This window comes from Anomalospiza imberbis, chromosome 19, assembly GCF_031753505.1.
Source record: "Anomalospiza imberbis isolate Cuckoo-Finch-1a 21T00152 chromosome 19, ASM3175350v1, whole genome shotgun sequence".
Taxonomy (NCBI): Eukaryota; Metazoa; Chordata; class Aves; order Passeriformes; family Viduidae; genus Anomalospiza; species Anomalospiza imberbis.
In genome coordinates this window covers 6,132,335-6,152,762 of record NC_089699.1, presented here as the reverse complement: position 1 = coordinate 6,152,762, position 20,428 = coordinate 6,132,335, and the positions used below count along the sequence as shown (strand labels likewise).

Genomic DNA, 20,428 nt, shown 5'->3' with positions numbered 1-20,428 from the left:
GGCTGCAGCTAAAATTGCTCTGCAGTATATTTAGCAAGAGTAGTTCTTTGTTTGGCTTTTTAAAGAGATTTTCTGGAATGAGCCGTGTGGGGTCTCTGAAGTGTTTTGGTGGCAGTGGGGCTGCTGGAAGAATTGTAGCTCAGGCATTGGAAGTAATCTGGAAAAACAGAAGATGTCATTCCCTGTGGGATTTGGCACTCTGCTCCATCACCATGGTTCAAAGGGCACTTTCTCTGTGTAAAAGAATCTTCTAATTATACATCTGGCCCACAGTGATGCATATTTCTTATGGCTGCATAAAACCCCTCAGTCTGTGCAGATCAGATGTACAATGCTGGTCTTTCTCCACTGCACAAGCCCTGCAGTTGCAGGGGTCAGGATATAATTTTGATATAATTTCATTATTGTTGAACTACATTACATTCAAAATTTTGTTGAAGCACAGAATGTCCCATGATTCCCCTTCCCCCTAAAGAGTGAAAATTGCATTTTAAAATGGTATAGAAATTGTAAGCAAAGCCTTTAAAAAAAAAAAAAGGAACAACATATTCTGAACTCCCAGGCAGTACTAGAGCTGTGTTACTGTGCTAGATCTCACAAACAAAAATATTGGGATGTTAGTAGATGATATTCTAAAACATCTGGTTACTGGGACAAATTGTATGCAAATCAATGCATATTTGGTGGAAGAAAGAGGCCCAAAATCCTCTTTTCTTGGTTGAGACTTCTTCAGCAAAGTACACTTGAGAATAATTCCAGGCATTCTTAGAGAGAAAAATAGTGTGAATTATGATATTCCTGCTTCATGTAAGGTATCACTGCAGCAAAGTACAAACCAGAGCCTGTGGGTGTCTTGATAAAGTGTCTCGATCACTGATGGGTAGCTGAGATTTTGGGTGTAACAGATGCTGTGTTACAAACTGGATGCTTCAGCTAATTCTTTTTGACCATATCAGTCCTCAGAACTGGTTTTAGACGTGCTGTAGCTCTCTTTTGCAAAGCTGACTGGGAGCAGTTCTGTGAAGGTTTGTGTAGAAACCACTCCAGGCACCTGCCCAGAGCTGCAGGTGCCTCTCTGCTGGCTGGAGCTGCGCTTGCTGCTCCTTGTGCCCTGGTTCTGGAGGTTAAACCTTCAGGACTTGAGTTCTCTTGATGCCTTGTGCAGGCTGGCCTAGAGCAGAGGCTGGACAGAGCTAAAGAACAAAGCAGGGATTTATTGAAAGGATCTCCTCCATGCATCCACCTTGGGCAGCACCAGAGCCCAGCCAGGGCTGCACCCAAGATGAACCCAAATGGTCCCAAAATGCACGAGCGCTCCCGGGGGCTCTCACTGTGATCAGCTCTGCTCCATTGGCACATTGCAGTTCATTGTCCCATTCCAGCTTTAGCCCATGCAGTCCCATCCTGCTTGTGTTTCTCTCCTCAGCCCACGTTGTTTGTGCTCCTGGGCCTGAGATTTGGATCATTTGTCCTTGGTGCCCAGCTGGAGAAGGAATTGTTTTGTCTCCCTGCTCTGTGAAGAGAGCTCACCATCCCCTCATATGAAGCTCAGACCCACACACTAAAGCAGCACAGAATGTGAAAAATACAAAAGCCAAAACCTGAGGCATCACTGCCATCAGGTGCAGGTGCCTTTGAGCTCTGTTCTCTGCCCTGTGCATCTCCTGTCCCTGCAGGATCTGCTCCTGCCTTCAGTCTTGGGGCAGTCATGCCTTGGCAGACCCAGGTTGTGCTGTTTCATAGGAACAAGGTCATTCTCAGGCCTCCTCTTAAATTTGTATCCAAAGTTGTCCCAGTTCCAGCCCATTAACCTCCTAATTTCCTTTCCCAGTCCTTGTGGAACCCCAGGGAAATGTAAATGTCACACGTTTGATGTAGTGTGAGTTTGTGTTCTGCATACATGAGGAAGACATTTGGAAATATTCTTGTCTGTAAATACTCAGGAGCAGTTAAGATTACAGCTCAGACACTGAGGCTGGGACAAAAGGAGCTCACCTGAGGAGGAAATAAGGATTTAACCTGTTCATGTCATGTTGTTGTGCTGCACTTTCTGTCAGTATTGGGAAAATGCCCCATTTTTCAATCTCCCAAGCAGTTACAGGATGGATTAGCCACACCTGTATTTTTGTATTGTTTAATTACTCGTGCTGTCCTCATTCTCCAGTGCTTCTGATATCCTGCTGCTCTGCCTTGGTTTGGCACAGCTCTGGAGCACCCCACCTGGAGCTGTGCTTCTTGCCCTTTCAGGCACTTTCTTACCTTTTCAAGTCATTTGGATCTGCAGAGAAAGCACTGAGTCATTCAACTTCCTTAAAAAAACTGCTGAGAGATCTCTGAGGTAGTTCAAGAGACAAAAGAAATAGGAGAGAAAATGACACCACCTAGGATTTTTTTTTTTTCCGAGATGGGATTTCCTCTGCCTGTTGTTGACCTCTGTTCTTGGAAGGTGTAAAGACAACATATTTCTTATTTATTTACAATAGTCTTAAATGCACAGATTGTTTTAAAGGGTAGTGCATAATAATTAAGCAGGTTTTGAATTTTCAGGAAATCTCTCTTACAATTGTATATCCTGTGAAGATCTTTCAGTCAGGACCCAGTTTATACTGGGCACGCTGGAACACACACCAGTGCTGCTTTTGGGTGTGAAAGAACCACACTGGGCTCAGTTCAGTGTAGCTGCCTTGCACAGATTTTACTGAGATTTGGCTGTCATTCAGAAACTCAGAATAACTGAATAATTTCTCCAAATTCCTTGACATTTTAAAGAAATATTTCTGCTCCTGCATTGCCTGGGATGTTTCAGTACAGAACAAAGTGTTAAGGTTGCAGACCCTGCTGCTTCCAGGATTGCTGGGCTGTGCTGTTTGCAGACTGAAGCTTTGGGAAAAGAGTTCAGAGTTTTGAGCCAAGGCTAAATTGTTTCTTATTCTTGGGTACTGATGCACCCATAAATCTTGCTGATACGAGCTTTGTTAGATGAAATGTTTAAATAGAGATTCCTCTCATTTGCTTTTGGGAAGACACTTGTGATGCTTCTCATCCTCACCCAATATTTTATTTTCTTTCCTTGAAGAAATGGTCAGGCCTCTGAGGAAAAGGGGATTCCCACAGAGGCTGTGCCTGCTGCCCTCCCACAGCAGGTCTGGGAGGGAGCAGCTGGCCTGGAAAGCACCGTGGCTCCTGGAGAGCATGGAATCAGGGAGTGGTTTGGGCTGGAAGGGACCCGAAAACTCATCCTGTTCCACCCCCTGCCATGGGCAGGGACACCTTCCACTGTCCCAGGCTGCTCCAAGCCCTGTCCAGCCTGGCCTTGGACACTCCAGGGATCAGGGACAGCCACGACTTCTACCTACCTGTGCCAGGGCTTCCCCACCCTCACGGGGGAGAATTTCTTCCCAATATCCCATCCAAACTGTGGGGAGCTGTTGAGTGATGCTGCAGCCTGGGATGGCTCATGGCCAGTGTGAGCCCAGGGGCTGTGTCCAGCTGAGCCTTGAGCAGCAGCACTGACCCCTCCTCTGCCATCTTGCTAAGCTGGCTGATGAGCTTAGTGCAGTTAAACCAGCAGTCAGCATTTCTTTCTGAGCTGGGTGTGATTTTTAACCTGATTTTGCTGGTGGTTTGGTGGTTTGTCTGCATGGTTCAGTTCCATCAGCTGTTTAATAAATACTATTTGGTGAAGTCCTGGTGTGCTCCTTCACCTTCAGAGTCATAACAGTTTTATTATCTGAAGTGAGGCAGGATAGTCACAGTGGTTTAAGGATGTTTGATTTTGAGAGAAAGAAAACAATGAGTCTTTAATGTGGTCTTTTGTGAAAGAGTGGCCAACTTAAAAAGTTTGCCAGCTTAAAAAGGAAAAAGCCCTAAAAGTTTGCCAACTTAAATGGGAAAAAAACCCAAAAGTTTGCCAACTTAAAAAGTAAAAAAAGCCCCAACTTTCCTTGAGAATGGGTTAGTGCAGGTGAAGCAGCCATGGTTGTGTTGGGTGTTGGTGCTGATTCGTGCCCGTGGCTGCTGCTGGAGAGGTGTTCCCAGTGCAGCTGTGCTCAGCTGGGAGGGCAGGGCAGTCCTGTAGCCCCTGTTTGTGTGCCAGTGGCTTTTCCCTGTCCTTCACTGGAGCTTCCTTCTGCTGCAGCTCAGATACTCAGCCCAGAGCCTGTTTGACTACATGAAGAAGATCCAGAGTGACCCCAGTGCTTTGGAGAGTTTTTGTGAGACGCTGCTGAAGGTCTTTGAGGACAACCTGCGGAATGACCGGTAATTGGCTTTTTTCCCTTTAACCCTTTTTCCCTTTCCTTCCCTTTTCCCCCTTCCCTTTTGGAATTCAGATGTGTGGCACATCCAGTGAATGCCCGAGGCACATGCATTTGCTTTAACAGAGCTGTTTGGTACAGCAGGACCTGTGGTAAAATATGTAACCAAGGAGTGATGGCAGAATATTTTGCGTGTTCAGGTTTTGAAATCATAGAGTGATTTGGGTTGCAGGAGACTCAAAGCTCATCCCATTCCAGTTCTCTGTCAAGGGCAGGGACACCTTCCACTACCCCAGGTTGCTCCAAGCCCCATCCAACTGGCCTTGGCCACATCCAGGGGCAGCCACAGCTTCTCTGGGCACCTGTGCCAGGGCCTCCCCACCCTCACGGGGAAGAATTTCTTCCCAATATCCCATCTAAACCTTCTTTTTTTCAGCTGTTCCCCCTTGTTCTGTCACTGTCGTATTTTTATTTTGTTTCTTGTCTCAAGTGTTGAAAGCGTGGCCATGGTTATTCCAGCTGACATGTGTTGGTTCATTTGGTGCTGTAACTTCTGATACAGTCTGTGGAATACATTGTTCATATTCTAGAAAGCAGATTCATGTTTTCTAATACTGTCAACGGTGTTTTCAGGACCCTGCAGAGGTAAAGCAGGGGTGTTGTTAATTAGGTTTTTTCCTTTTGGCTGGGAGGGAATGTCCCCTTTCAGCCAACACACACAAGGTACTGAGCAACCCTCCTCTGTGTAATTTACCTGTGTGTAGGTATGTGGGAGGTTTCCTTCTTTGCTTCTGATTAAAAATAGTATATATCTGTATGCCAAGAAGTGTATTTACCCTGTTGAATCATTTTCTTTCCTCAGGGTGTCTGTGCCTCTGCTGACAATGCTGGACCAGATGCTGGCAAATGGCTGTTTTGATATGTTCACTGAGCAAGAGAAGTGAGTTGCTGGAAGTCTCTTTGGTTTATTTCCCACTGTGCAAACAGGGCTCTTCAATCTTGCCCTGTCTTCTGCTCTGGGGGATGTGCAGGGCTCCAAGTGTGAGTCTATATTGCAATGCTTTAACTTTCTCAAGTGGGACAAACAGCCTTGAAAGGCTGAATTGACAAAATTTCAAAATTTTGAGAAAATTCTGGCTGAATTGACAAAATCCCTGACTCTCTTGTCGGTGTAGAAGTTTGTTACTTGTTCCTTGTTTGACAGCCAGGACATTAATCAAATGCAATTTGCATGTTTCACCTGGCATTCTTGGACCAGTATCAGATCCATTCTTTCCTTTTCCAGCTTCCTAAATCCCTGCTGCTTGGAGCACATTCCTTGCGGTGCTGGGAGCCTTGAGCACTGGCAGTGTCCCTGTGTGGTGCTACAGAACCCTCTGTGCCTATGAGCTATGGCTCCCCCAGTCCCACTGCTTTGGCTGTTAATGTGAATATCTCCAAAGATGTTAATTAACATTCTAATGACAACAAAAAAGGCACGTCCCAGCTCTTGCACCCTGAGCTCAGTCTTGTGGAAAGTGTTCAGTTTAAGAACAGATAAACATGAGTGAAATATTGCAATGTGAAATCATGGGGGTTTGCAGATGTTTCAGAAAAGAATGATTTGAATTTCAGTAATATTAAAATCTATTCCACAAGCTCTCCCAGGCAGCATCTTGGCACATCTGCAGGTATTTACAGAATTGTGCAACCTAGATCCTGCAAGCACAGGGATTGGGAACTTGTTGATTCAAGAACAGCTCACAGCAGATAAATCTGAAAAGCCTTCATCATTCTGAAAGTTTTGATTGAGCCCACTCTTGACTTGAAGTGTGGTTTTAGATAATAATTCTGAAATTGCATTTGGCAGTCCCTGTTTGAATGAGAATTTAAAGTGAGTCAAAGACAGATGGAGTGAATATTACTTGTTCAGTTTGATAATCGTGCCAGTGATCTGAGGCTTCCACACAGGCTCCAGTCATCCCTGCTGGGGAAGGTGAGAGATTATGGGTGGAAATTCCAGTCAAAGTCTTGTCTCCCAGGTCACTGAACAGAAACCAAGTGGTAGCAGCAATGCCTTTGCTGTGTGAGTGACTCAGACTCAACCCTGTGGTGCCATTGTGGTGCTTTGAGTTAAAGACCTGAAATAAAATCCAGGGCTATTATGGGGGGAAAGATTTTGAAGCTGATCCAGATGTATTTGCCTCCAGTTTGATGATGAAACCAAAAAAGAAAATGAATAATGAAGCAGCCAAGTGAATCATGCTGATGTCAAGGGAGCGAAATGCTGGCCTGGAGTGCAGAGCTTGTTACCATAGAGCCCAGGAAGGGCAGAGCAGGGGAGGTGGAAGGCAGTTAAAAGATGGAGTGTCAGATTTGGGAATGTTGGTGCCTCCTGGTGCAGAGCTGGCCATGGCTGAGTTCCTGTGGTACTTCACAGGGAGCCAGGTGAATCCCAGGGCTCTGCTGTGCTCTGTGTGTGGATCAACACATGATGGATGAGCCCAAAATTCCCTTTCATGCCATGTTTGCATTTTGTCACTCTGCTAAGTCCTTTGGGTGTATTAGGGATGGATCCAGTGATCCTGCTCCAAGGCCTGCCTGCCCCTGCTGTTGGATGTCACCTGCTCCTTTTTGAACAGAAAAGCCTGACTTAGGGTCTGGTCTCTGGAATGGAACCATTTACTCCCTTTCCAGAGCAGCCTCCATAAAAATGTGTAAGAACATCACAGGGTGGATGGGAAAATTGTTTGGTGGCATGGAAAGGCCACATGTGCCTGCAGTGTCAGGTGGCTTTATGTAGAGTGTTCCTGAAATACAAGTTGAGATCCATGAGACGCATGCTTGTATTTTCCTTGGGATGTTCAGCTCCCATTTCATTTCCTTCCCTCGTTATTTTTTTCCCATGTTGGGCTGAATGGAGTTTTAGCAAGGGAATTGGCATGTAGGATGTCTGGCATCACAATTGTACCCAAACAGGCAACGACTGCATTGTAAAAAAAGTGTTTGCAAATGCATTTTGAAGTTTGAAATGGAAACTGTGTGCTCTCCCACACATTTGTTTCCTAATAAAACATCCACAGTCCAGAATGAGTAATATCCAACAGTGCTTCATGTTACCAGGATTAGGAGCAGGATCAGTTGGACCCTCGTGAGTGCTCCAGTTAAAACCAGTTGCCACAGGGTGTCACTCCTGCCTTGCACAGGTGGAACCCACCAGGCATTTTCCTGCCTTTTCACACCCTGCAGCTTGTACAGTTCAGAATATAAAGCTCAACAATTCTGGTGTGCTTCTGCAGCTGAATCTCAGTGTTGGGGGAGCTCTGTGTGGTTGGTGTGTGAGCTCTGTGCAAAAGGACAAGCGAGCCCTGGTGTTCCTGCTCCTCTCTCGTGGTTTGGGTGCTCAGGGGAGGGGGATTTGCCATGTGTGGAAGTGGCCAGCAGGCATGGGGAGTGTGGGGTGAATGCCTGTCCTGTGGGGCTGGAAATGAATCAGCCTCAGTGTCACCAGGGTCATCAAAAGGCTTTCAGAACTGGCTCCTCTGTTGTGCTTGCCTTCGGGGAAAGAGCAGCTGTTAGGCATTTTCCAGGCTGTTATTTCCTACCTGTCCTGAGGTGACATAAACCTGCTTGTCCAGCAGCAGAGGCTCCCCGTCCCTCGTGCTGACACGAGTGGTTTGTGTCACCACACGAGGAGTGGCACTGGAGAGCTGCTCTGGGTGAAAAGGGCCCTTCTCCCACTCGGCTTGGGGGGTTTCCTCAGTCCCACAGGCTGTGCCAAAATAGGGAGGGAAGGGAGGGAAGTGCATTTCTCCTGGCAGCAGGGCTGAAGTGCTGGGGATGCTGCAGCATCACTGACTGCTGCTCCCACCAACCAGGGCAGCAGAGCGCTCGGCTCTGTGCTCAGCCAGCCCAAACCCTGCTGATTCCATCCCAGAGCAGTTTGTGGAGCTGCTCCTGTGGCCGTGCAGGGAGTTTGTGGCTGGGGACTGCTGGAGGCAGCGGGCACAGCTCGGAGCAGAGCTCTCAGAAATGCACCCTGGGCTGCTGGGACCTCACCAGGGGCTGCCCTGAGAGCACAGAGCAGCCTGGCTGGTGGGGGGACCCTTGAGGACAGGGAGGACGCAGGGGAGTGAGCCGAGGCCACTGGCACAGCTGGCATTGCAGTGTCCCTGGTCACAGCTCCTGTGGCTGCCGTGGCTGAGGGATCCCCAGTGCTGCTGGGCTGCCCAGAGCCCTGGGGATTGCTGGCTCCTCAGAAGTGTGGGAAGATGGGAATAACACTCAGGGCCATGAAAACAGAGCGGCCTTGGAATGGCAGTTCAGGATCTAGTGCTCTCTGGGATAGTAGTTGCATTTCTCTCCCTTACTTCTATCTAGTTTACACATTCAACAGGAGCACCCATGTGTTCCCTCTGGTTTTTTTCTGGTGATCTTGCAGTGCTCTAAGAAAGTCTGTGTCCCCATTGATCTCCAGCTGATCATTTCCATGTATCCCTGCTCCTGTGGATTGTTTTTTAAGCAGTTTTACTGCTCTTGCATGAACAGCTGTGCAGCAGAGAGCTGGCAGGGGCTGGTGGCAGTTCCCCCTGGCAGTGGCACTGCTGAGACCCAGCTCACCTGGAGGAGGGACACCAGCACCTCTGGCAGTGCCACGTGTCCCCAGTTCACAGAATGCAGAGAGAACTCTCTTTCCCCAGTGCTGATGCTGTTCCTGCTGGCACAGTGCCCACACAGGAGAAGGAATTTTCTCAATTTCCTTTACAGAGGCCAAGCTATTTGAGTCACTTGAGATCACCCACAGGTTAAGTTTGCTTATTGCAAATGTAGAATTGGCATCCAGCAGAAAGGAAAGTGCATCTGTTTTAAACACAAAATGCTGCTCATGAGGTTCCATGTTCTAAATTTGTTCCAGATGCTCTTGTTGCAATTGGTCTCTTTGCTGCTCCCCTTCTCAGCGATGTCCCTGTTGTTCAACCAGTTTAAATCTCACCTAATTCAGTGTATTGCCTGGCCTGTGCTGAGAGCCAGGCATGCACTGCAGGGATTGTAATTAGCTGTCTACACAGGGTCTTTGTGTAATTGGGGTGGGAGGAGGAGAAATTCCACCAAGGTAAGACAAAATACACCTCAACATTCGGAGAGCTCTTCCCTCACCAACCCAGACGAATCCATGCCTGTAGACACACACAGACTCATCCATGCAGATGTCTGTTGTTCCCACCATGTGTAGAATTCTTTACCTCAGTTTACCATGGTTGGTTCCGTTTTTTTTTAAACAGGTGACTATTTGCCAGTACGTGCCAGGATTTTGTTACAAATTTTTAAAAAGTCATTAAAAACCACTAACTCTTGTCTGGAAAACTCTACAGAACAAGGCACATTACCTTAACAAAACATCTTGGCATTGCTATAAACATCTTATTTTAAATGTTCTGCCCTTCAACAGATGACAGTACCCAGCTTTCTTCAGTAGTTTTTAGCCACAGCTCTGAATTGTGGTGGCAGAAAATGAATGTTACTATTTTTGCTTTCTGCTTTCCATACACATTGCAGTGAGGTTTCCAAAATACGCAGCCTAGAAGTTACTGTGCTCACTAGGCAAAAATGAAATAGTTTATTTTGCATCTATGGCACTTCAGCCTTGAGTGTGGCAAGTAAAAGATTAAATAACTTGAACTGAAATAAAAGCATTAGTCCCTCTTTCCTTCTCTTTAGTAGGTCCTTGGAATAACTAACAGTACTTGTGTTTGTACGAGTGTCTGGGAAAGAGCTGTGAGAATCACGTTTCCCAGACTGTGTGGAAAAAGAAAAGAATTTGCTAAATATATTTAAAGATGGCTTCATGGCCTGTACACGTAATAGAACTGTGAGCCCTGTGTTTAATTACGTTGTCTGGAATCTCTGAAGGAATTTGGGCTGTGAAATGGTGGAGTAGTTAAGAACAACATTCATCCCCTTTTATGTAAGGTTTGGTTGGGAATGACCATGATGATACACAGACTAAGTTATTTGGCTATAGGATAGTGTTATTTGGTTGTAGGATAATATAATTTAATAGGATACATTATATTATAGGATATATAAATTATATTATAGGAAAATATAATTTAATAGCCAACTGTTATTTGGCTATAGGATAGTGTAATTCCTGACATAGTATTTCTGATCATTCCACACTGCTTAAACCCAAGCCATGACAAGCCAGTTATCCTGCATGGACTGAACCTGTTTGGCTAATAGGAGTTCATTCCTCAGCACACAGATAATAGCAGTGTAAATAATTAATATTAATTTCTTCCCTCTCTTGTTAAAAAACAAAAGGCCCAGGAACGTGGTGGCCAAACTCCCCTGAGCTGCCGGGGGGAAGCACAAACCACCCTGCAGTGTGTCTTGCCTTGCCTTGGAATGTTAGTTTGGCATCCTCACAATAATGAAATGTCTTTGAAATTCTGCTGAAGCCTACTGCTCATCTTTTTTTCTTGCCCATTTTCAGCCATCCCTTCCCAGTGAAGCTGTTCACCCTCTGTAAAGAAGAGATCAAAAGGTCCAAGGACATCCGGAAGCTTCGCTCCAGCATAGGAGTGTGAGTTAATGAAATCAACCTTTTCTCCCCAGAAAGTGAGGAGTGTTTAACTTCCACCTGTAACAGTTAGGTCTACTTCTTGTGGAATTTAAATGGAAAGGTGATTGAAGGTTGTGAGAGTCTCACAGTTCTGAATGGTTGAAGTGAAACATACGATGCGATAAAGATGATCAAGGTTTAAGATTTTTATAGTCCTAAAGATGCTTAAAGGGAATAATTTGCTTTTTCTTTGTAGAGAAAGAAAAAAAAGGGAATAATGTGCTTTTTCTTTTTCCCCCTCCCTGCCTTTTTCCAAATGTCCATCTTCATCCTAGTTCTCAAAACTTACTTGTGCAGTTATAACACAAGATCTGTTTTTTCCTGATATTTTCTAGATTTTGTGGCCTGATTCAATTTCAAGGAGACATGAGAGAGAAAGTTTTCTTCCAGTTGTTTCTCCTCCTTTGCCATCCCTTCCCTATTGTAAGTACTGAAGACTTTGCACATTATCAGCTCTCTTCTTTACAATCCTTTACAAATGAAAACTAATTCAAAGTGTAGGAAGGCAGCATTCTCTCTAGCAGGTATTCATGTGTAGAACAGGCTTTATTTCTCAAGGGTCTGCTTTCTGCAGTGCTGACCCCTGGCACAGCTGCTGGCTGCCTGCCATGTACCTGGCTGTGCCACACGTGCTGCCCTTCCACCTCCTGGCCTTACTGGTTAAACTGGGAGCAATGCAGGTGCCTCAGCCATTTGTTCCTGGGAAGACCTGTTCACCATTTAGTGCTGAAAGCTCCAACCAGAAAAGTTACTCTCGGTTCTGTGACATTTCTGAGAGTAGCAACACTGGAGTAGAGCTGGTTCGAGTAAAATAAACATTTTTTTTGTCAGGTGTGGCAAAAGCTGGTGCAGTGCAGGAAGGTTTAGCAGACTTTTTACCTTTTTCCTGTAACTAGCAGGACACAAAAATCTGAGTATGTACACGACATAATATGTGCGATATTATTTTAGTCCTTTAAAGTCTGTGCTGACTTAGGAAGGCTCAGGGTTAGGTTTTTTCCCTTGCCCAAACCTGGGAGCCCTGACTCTGCAAAGTTTGGTACTTCAGGTTCCTATTCCATTTCCATGTTGTGTGTACTTGCTCCGTGAGGAATCCTTTGCAGGAGGGACACAGTGTAAGAGATGGAGAGAGATCATTTCAGTTCTGTGGTTTATTGGTTTTTTACATCACAAATGTGATTCATTTTTCCAGAAGGATCAATTTCATTTGGGGCCAGAAATAACCCTGTAATTCCTCTGCCTTCCTTTGGCAAAGTTGGGCCAGTCTCACATGCTTGAATTCCTTCCCTGTGAGGGACAGAGGTGTGACCTTCCAAGAGGGAAATACTGCACTGAGGGTGGGAGCAGGAATTCCACGAGCTGCTGAAATTCCCTGAGGTGCAGACATGAGGTCCCTTCCTGCAGAAAATCCCTGTCAGAGGCAGGAGTGGACTCGTGCCCACCATGACATGAACAGCAGCCAGTGTGAGGGACCAGCAGCAGGACCAGCACTGGGCTCTTCCCCATGGATCAGAGCATCCAAAGGAGGCCACGAGGATGGGAAGGGCCTTGGGGAGACCCGTGTGAGGAGCAGCTGAGGGCACTTGGTGTGTTCAGCTGGAGGAGACTGAGTGGGGGTGTTCAGCCTGGAGAAAAGGAGACTCAGGGGTGACCTCATCACTCTCTGCAGCTCCTGAAAGGTGGCTGTGCTCAGGTGGGGTTGGGCTCTTTCTCCAGGAACTGACAGAACCAGAGGACACAGCCTCAAGCTGCACCAAGGGAAATACAGGCTGGATATTAGGAAAAGGTTTTTTACAGAAAGGTGATAAAGTTCTGGGATGGCTGCACGGGGAGGTGGTGGAGTCCCCATCCCTGGGTGTGTTTAAAACAGACTGGATGTGGCACTGGGTGCCAGGGTTCAGTTGAGGTGTTGGGGCTGGGTTGGACTCGATGATCTTGAAGGTCTCTTCCAACCCAGAGATTCTGTGAATCTGTGAGACCTCACTGCAGTTGCAACTTCCTCATGAGAGGAAGAGGAGCAGCAGAGGAGGGGCAGACACTGATCTCTGCTCTGTGCTGACCAGTGACAGGACTTGGGGAGTGCCTTGAAGTTGTGTCAGGGAAGGTTGGGTTGGATTTCAGGAAAAGGTTCCTCCCCCAGAGGGTGATGGGGCTCCCCAGGGAATGGGCAAGCTTTGGACACCGCTGTCAGGGATGCACAGGGTGTGACTCCTGCTCCTGTGCAGGGCCAGGAGCTGGCCTGGCTGGTCCCAGGAGCTGGCCTGGCTGGTCCCAGGAGCTGGCCTGGCTGGTCCCTGTGGGTCCCTTGCCCCTCAGCAGCCCGTGTGGCTCTGGCCTGGCTGCTTACTGCCGCTTCCCTCCCGCAGATCCGGAAGACGACGGCCAGCCAGGTGTACGAGATGCTGCTCACCTACAGCGACGTGCTGGACCCTGCCATCATGGACCAGGCCATGGCCATCCTCAGTGACACCAACTGGTGCGTGCTGTGTGCCCCAAAACAACCCCTGTGCCCTGGAGTGACCAAAATTCAGTGTCTGTGAAAGCTGGGAGGGGGGAAGATCTAAGAAGTGATAGCTTAGGTTCAGCTCTTTATTGCTTCCACTGCTGCAAGGAATTCCTCTGGTCTAAAGAGCTCTCCAGGATACTGGCCCACTGGAAGGGGATGTATAAAATCACCATTAGATAAAGTAAAATAGCCATATTTTTCTAACAACATAAAAAGGGAGGAAATCTTGGAAGTTTTCCATGAAGCAGAGACTGGGCTGTGCAAACAGTCAAACTTCAACTGCACAGACAGTTTCTTGGCATTTATGAGCACTGGCAGGATCTGGGGAAAGGAAGGATCTCTGCAAGCTGGAAAACAACAGAATTAGCAGAACAGCTCAAATCTCCCATGAAATGTAATTACTCAACATGCTACAAGCCTTGTATTCAAGCAAAGATTTGGAATTGGAGCAGTTTAGATGTTTCCCAGGCATAGGATGGCATGAAATAAACAGCCACTTCATAGAATATAATTTTTTTTTTTAACCTACTTCTACCTTCTGGCAGGGGCAGGGTAAGAGGGTCCTGTTCTTCATGAGCATGATCCAGTGGCTTTTAGAGGAAAGGAATCATCCCATGTGAGCACCTTTGCAGTGGCAGGAGCAGGGAACCAGCATTTTGGCACTGGATTTTCCCCTTTCTACAAATTCTAGCATTGGGCATTATTACCTGGGCAAGTTTGAGAAAATACAGAATTTTAAGTTAATAATTAGTTTATTAGTTTTGCTGCCTTGTTAAACATTTTTCCTTGTCACAGACCTGGGCCATGGGGCTGCTGCCCCAAACAGCAGTCACAAAACCAGACAAATATAGAAAAATATATAATTTATTTAGTCATTATATTAAATGGCTTTTTGTCTTCATTGACATTTCATAGAAATAAATTTATCCCAGACAAGCTCAAAGAACTGATACACCTTAAGGCTGACAGAGTTGCAGATTGCATGTTACATCGTTTGACTTTTATGTAGTTCCCAGTTTATTTCTGTGCTTGAGCTTAAAGAACTTTATATTTGTGAGAAGAAAGCTGAGATTGTAATTAGGAGGGCTGGCTGCTGCTCTTTTTCTGAATTTTCCAGTGCAAAAGGGGAAGAAGAGTCTCGGGTTTGAAGGAGTGGTTGCCAGCAGTTCTGCCTGTGGTTCCAATTCTTGTTTAACTGCACGTGGAAGTGCAGGACTGTGTTGGGTGTGACTCAGAGCTCCATTAGGAAACCTGCATTAAGGGCAGGCTTGCTCAGGAATTGCAGGAGGAATTTGTTAGCTGACACTGCAGGATGAGCCGAGTGCTGTCACCACGGGATGGTTCCAGGGCCAACACTCACAGTGGTACAGGAAAAGCAGGGGCAGTTCAGCTCTGCTCATAAACAACGGGGTTCCTAAATCAAAGCAAAACACTTCCCCAGGAAAACACCCCAGAAAAATGAATATTCTGTTTTCACCCTGTCATTTTTAGGGTGTGCCTGGCTTGTTCTGGCTTGGAGCAAGCCCTGAGTGCCCTGCTGCACTATGGCCATTGCTCTGAGATGAAAGACTAAGAGCTCATTTACTCAGAACTTAATTGTTTTATCTTGGTAGATTTGAGCTGTTTACAGAAAAAGAGATTTGAAGTTGTTGTTGAGTGTCACAGTGAGCTGCTTGTTTTCCTCAAGCTCTCCCAGTGCTAAAATAATCAGTCTAAATTCTGAATTACCCTAAGTATTAGCCAAATGAGAATTTGAAGGAATATGGTAATTACTGGGATGCGCATATTTTCCTTGTTGGGACTCCAGACACTTTAGCAATCAACTGTGTCATGCAGAGTTTAAACAAAGTACTCTACAAATAATACACTTTGTTTAGCCACAGGAAAGTTTCCAGTAGTAAATAAGACAAATTGTCCAAGGTGTGGAAAAAAAGGTTGAAGTTATTTCTGACTCGCCCTTTTTTGCTTTTTCTTTGTAGAGGGGATGGGAGAGTCTTCTCCAAATCCACTGACTTTAGAGAATAAATTAAATGAACTTCTAATCAAAGAGTTGTACAAATAAGTGGGGTTTTTTAATATAAAACTCTACAAAAGAATAGTCTTGGACATTTTCTTAGCCACTGGTTACCTGTGGCAGATCTGATGTGTAATCTGTGCTTTATCTGACTTAGGGTGGTACAAAAATGATCCATTAATCTTCAAATGTGACACAGCAAAAAACCTCCTGCCATTTGAAATGTGCATGGAAGGACACACCCATTGATACAGGGGTGATGGGGATCACTGAGGGGGGTTTATGGGTGTGTGTGAATTCACTGCAAACAACCTCTGCTCCCCCAGGGAAGCAGAGCTGCCCGTGGTGCGGGAGAGACGAAACTGCCTCTGCGACCTGATGAAAGTGCCCAGACCCCAGCTGGTGCCCAAGGTGAGGTGGGAATATGCTCCAGGGGCTGCTTTGTTCATGGAGGTGTCCCTGAGGATGTTCCCAGCCAGCTGCAGAACACGTGGGATGGCTGGAGCTGCTGCCTGAGGCCCTTCCAGCCCCTTCCAGAGAGCATTCCAGGCTGGCAGCGCCACATTCCAGACACAGATGTGCAGCCACTGCTCCTCTGCCCTTCCTGGGGAAGGGGAAAAGGCAGGAACTTCTCCATTTCAACAGCAAGATGATGACATGAGGTGGTGTGCAGACCACAGCATTGCAGCACTGCCTCTGTGGATGAACAGCATACAAAACCATGTATATCTATAAATGTATATAATGTATATTTTTAGATAGTTTGGACATGCCCACCCAACTCAGTATTTCAGAAGTAGAGAACTTTCTGCTTTGGTAGGGGTTCTAGAAGAGGTTTTTAGTGTTTTAAAGAATAAGTGTCACTGTGAATATATAAATATTTATCTTTCTTTAAAGACTCATACTTAAGACACTGTGAATACCCTTCAAAGACCTCCTGCTGCCTCACAGCAGTGTCTTCACTTATTTTCCAGTTTTTACCATCTGCTTTTAGTACAATTTTAAGAAACCTCAGCTAACATTTTTATAATTCTGAAACAGAAGAGTCTGAACCTCCTGCCCAGACAAGGAGCTGTTTTTAGAACAAAAACTGAGTGATGCTTTTAAAAGTTTTTAAATCAAGTAATAGAATGGTTGTGCTCAAAATAAGAGATCTTACAAGATAAACTCTCTGATCTCAAAAAACTCCTTTATTTTAATCCTTAATTATTGAAGGCTGAGAGAAAACTGATACTTTAGGAGACAACTGTCTCTAGGAAAAACAAAATAAGAAATAGCCAAATACACATGGAGCTGGTACAGGTGGGATGTGGATGTTTTGTGCTCAGTTTGGAATTTACCTCTTGCTGCCCTGGGCATAAGCAAAGAGCCAGTGTAACTTCCAGCACAGAGCTGAGCCTGCAGCTCAGGGTGCCACCGAGGAGGAGGGGCTGTCCCAGCTGTCCCCACGTCCCCAGTGCTGCTCCCAGCAGTGGGAGAAGCCAGACAGGAGGCCAAGCATGGCAGGATAAAAAGGAGAATGAAGTTGGCTTCAGCTGAAATCAATACTTTCTACTCCTTTAAATTCTGTACTAATAAAACTTGCTGGAGGGTAGTTCAAAAGTTCGTGGTGTTAAAAGGACTAAATATTACAGCTTTGCATTTTCTTTTCTGTTCAGGTTAGTTAATTACAGAACAGCAGTGCCACAGGACAGCGCTGCCTGCTCCATGTGACCTGTCCTTTTCCTTTCTCCCTGGCAGAGTTCAGCATGAGGAGGAGCAGGCCCTGGCTGCCGGGCTGTCCTGGAGCTCGTGGTTCCTGAGCTGCCAGGACGGGAGGAGGCTGAGCTGTGGCATCCCGACACGCTGGATCTCAGCAGAGCTGAGCACTGCACTGCAGGACAGGAGAGGCAGAGCCTGTCTGAAAGCACACACGTGCCACAGGAAGACAAGCAAAATTCCTTGTTTTCAGTTTTTAACGTTGCTGTCTGGCAGGTTCTTGTCATGCTCTGTCACACTGACCTGTCTGGTTTGGTGTCAGTGGTTTGTATTTCCCTGAGTGAACACACACCAAGAATTAAACCTGACCTGCTGCACTGGTCTCTTCAAGATTTATTTTTCAGAGGTGAGAATGGCAGCAGTCAGTGAGACTGAAATCATCCCCAAGCATCAAGTGTCCCTGTGGAAAAGTCTGTCATTCCTATCTCATAGTCAAACAAAAACATCCAGGTTTCACTTCAGCTGATGTCAAAGCCTGTCTTAACAGCTCTTTATGTAACTAATTCAGACAAATTGTTTTTGTGGTAAACTCAGTTTTGAAGAAGGTGAGTCAGTTCTTCAAGCAGCTGCCAGGAATCCAGCTCATTTCTTACCCCCTACAAAATGAATTCACTCTGAAATTGATCTTTAGTGAGATCAATGTGATGGGGAGGTCAAATGCACAGGCCACATCATATTGTAATTACACTGTTATTTTATGGCTGTAATTAAATCCCACTGTCCCAACACTTGAACAGTGGCTGTGTGTGTGTGTAGACACATCTCTACAAATGTGAAAGGAAGGAAAAATTCAGGCAGAGAAGCTAAAACCAAGCCAGTTTCTCTGTGAAGTAAATGCTGCAAACTGCTGGTGTTCACTTCTAACCTGGCTGGCTCAGACTCTGTTTGGTTTTGAAGAAAGTATTTATAAATGAGATTATTCAATACTTCTTAAGGATTCCTGCAAGCTGGACTGGCAGCTGGAATTAGTGGAGCTCAGGGTTCTTCACAATTTACCAGTTGATCACAATTTACCAGTCAAACTGAGTGATGTGCAACAGTAAAACTAGTGATGCACACAGTAAAAAAACCTAGTAATAACCAGTAAAAAGTAATGCACACAGCATTACCCTGGTGTAACTATGACCTCCCTCACAAAGGGCTTACTCAGCCCAAAGATTAAACTAACAAAGCACAAATGACTAAAACGTTCTAAACCCCTGAAGAATTTGGTCTTCCTGCACTCAGACACACAGAGAGTAGCACTGCCTCACCTTGGTTTAGTTAAAGTGGTAATAATCCATCCCTTCCTTCAGGTTCAGCATGCCCAGGTTTGTTTCAAAGGCTCCACCTGTCAAGTCCTGCGAGGGAAGAAGAAGAAAATGAGATCCAACTCATTCCAGGCTGTAACAGGTTTGGGTTACTGATTCTTTAGGCCACAGAAGAAAGTCCCATTTGCAGAACTAAACAAATAAACCAAAGCTCAGGAAAGTTGCTATTCAAAAATTCAGGGTCTGTTGAAAAGTTAGGGTTCAAATCAGTGTAGGGGGATATCAGACAATTCCTCACTCTGCTGTGCTGCCCTGGAGCACACAAGGGCTGCTCTGGTGTTTGCCAGCTCAGACATTGGCAGAAAACAGACCAAGGCAGGGAGTTGGACAAAACAAGTGCTTTGGGTGGATTCTGAGCACTGATTATGCTGTCTGATAAAACAAGCCCTTCATCAGGCAGATGAAGTATTCTGCAGAGTTAAAGGTGTTTCCTTTTGAGCCCCAGTGAAGTTATCAGGACAGGAACTGGCTACATTTGGTCCTTGAGCAGCCTCAGTGATGTCATTAAGAAAACAGGGCAACTTCAGCATTCCTGAGCACTTCCTGGAATCCTTAATTACTGATCTTAAGGAATGTCACCCAAAGAAAAAAAACCAACCAAAAATTAATGTTTGTATGGTCGGCCCAGAACAGCAAGAGTGAAGTTTTAACTGTGAATGTTTAGGATACAAAGTTACAGAAATGGAATCTCACTGAAACTGGGATTGAAGGAGTTGGAAAAAAATAACCTGCTTTATAGAGAGGGTAAAGAAAATACATAAGAGACCAGATGCTAAATTAAGTGGGAGAGTTAAAGACAAATCTTTCATTCCCAGAGCACAGGAAAAACCAAGCAGGGCTGTACAATAAGAGATTTAACCACAAATTTTCTGAAAACTTTATACAATCAAACTACTTTAATTGCTGTGACAGAAAAATAAAAATCCCTTTCATTTCCAGCCGTTGGAATCCAAGCCAAGCCAGGACACAAAAGCAGCATTTCTAAGCATTTTGCTTTTACCTCCAAGCAAGAGCAAACACAGAGCACAAACCCTTGGGTGAAGTGGCCCTGACCAGCTAAAGCCACACTTGCATTCTCTTCAGCAAAAACTCACACACACAGAGCAGAATTCCAGCTCCAGCTGTCTCTGAAGCCATTATAAAATGCAAACTGAGCAAAGATCAGAGGATGCCTGCTTCTTCCAGAAGGATTTGCTCTGGTACCAAAGCCATGCCAGTGCTCACAAGGGAGGAAAAAATAAATGAGCCAATGCTGCTCCAAGTACATGGCCAAGAGAGTCACTTCTTGTAAACAACCCACTTAATAAACACATCTAATCTCCAAAATCACCCTCTTAGAGCTGCAAAGGAACATGCAGGTTTTGTCTGTATCAAAAGGAAAGATAATCCTCTACCATGAACAGCAAAATAAAAGCCAATAAAGCCCCTTAAAGCACACTTCCTTCTTCAGAAAATGGTGATGAACTCAGGTTGGTAAAGAATAAGCAAGGAGAAAATGCTCAGTGGCCATGAGGGGAAAACCAGACCAAAATCCCAACTGAAGTCAGAGAGCAGAGTTTGCAGACAAGTCGTTGTATAATAGTCTCATTGTAAGGGCTTCACAGATTAAATGTGCTTCAGAACAGGTTGCACAGATGTTTTGTCTGGGGACTTCCACCCACTGTTATATGCAGTATGAAAAATTAAATTAGTTGTAATAGTACTTGCTGATCCAAGAGTTCATCAACCAAGAGCACACGCTAATGCCCCAAGGCTCTCTCAGGCTGGCTTTACAACGCAGGGTCGTGAGCCCAGAGCTGAGCATGAGGCTGGGAGTGCCAAGTTAAAAGCAGGCTGCAGCAGAGGAGAGGAGCTTCAGCTGATCCATCCCTGAAGAGATCCAGCACAGCCTTAGAATGTCAGTGTTGCGTGGAGCTGCAGGTTTTAGTTGCTGTCAGAGGGTTTTTATTGTTTTTTACCACTGCAATGTATTTGCTGTTT

General features: G+C 45.5%; 2 protein-coding genes across 12 annotated transcripts in view; one reads left to right on the top strand and one right to left on the bottom strand.

Annotated features, from left to right (window-relative positions):
* TBCD (tubulin folding cofactor D) overlaps window positions 1-17,599 on the top strand; it is a 121,156-nt gene extending 103,557 nt beyond the window's left edge. The window contains exons 33-39 of the mRNA XM_068209342.1: window positions 4,139-4,260; window positions 5,119-5,196; window positions 10,732-10,821; window positions 11,196-11,283; window positions 13,227-13,336; window positions 15,707-15,791; window positions 17,121-17,599. Of these exons, the coding sequence (XP_068065443.1) occupies window positions 4,139-4,260; window positions 5,119-5,196; window positions 10,732-10,821; window positions 11,196-11,283; window positions 13,227-13,336; window positions 15,707-15,791; window positions 17,121-17,132 (585 nt within the window). The 3' untranslated portion in view covers window positions 17,133-17,599. The remainder of the gene's footprint in view (window positions 1-4,138; window positions 4,261-5,118; window positions 5,197-10,731; window positions 10,822-11,195; window positions 11,284-13,226; window positions 13,337-15,706; window positions 15,792-17,120) is intronic.
* B3GNTL1 (UDP-GlcNAc:betaGal beta-1,3-N-acetylglucosaminyltransferase like 1) overlaps window positions 15,678-20,428 on the bottom strand; it is a 104,277-nt gene continuing 99,526 nt past the window's right edge. For 7 of the 11 annotated variants that reach the window (XM_068209352.1, XM_068209359.1, XM_068209357.1 and 4 more), the window contains 2 exons: window positions 18,392-18,478; window positions 15,679-16,076 (listed from right to left, as the gene is read on the bottom strand). In XM_068209352.1, coding sequence (XP_068065453.1) covers window positions 18,398-18,478 — 81 coding nt within the window. In that variant the 3' untranslated portion in view covers window positions 15,679-16,076; window positions 18,392-18,397. Of the gene's footprint in view, window positions 16,077-17,668; window positions 18,479-20,428 lie in introns of those variants that run through there. The other 4 variants (XM_068209358.1, XM_068209355.1, XM_068209356.1 and 1 more) reach the window with 4 other exon arrangements.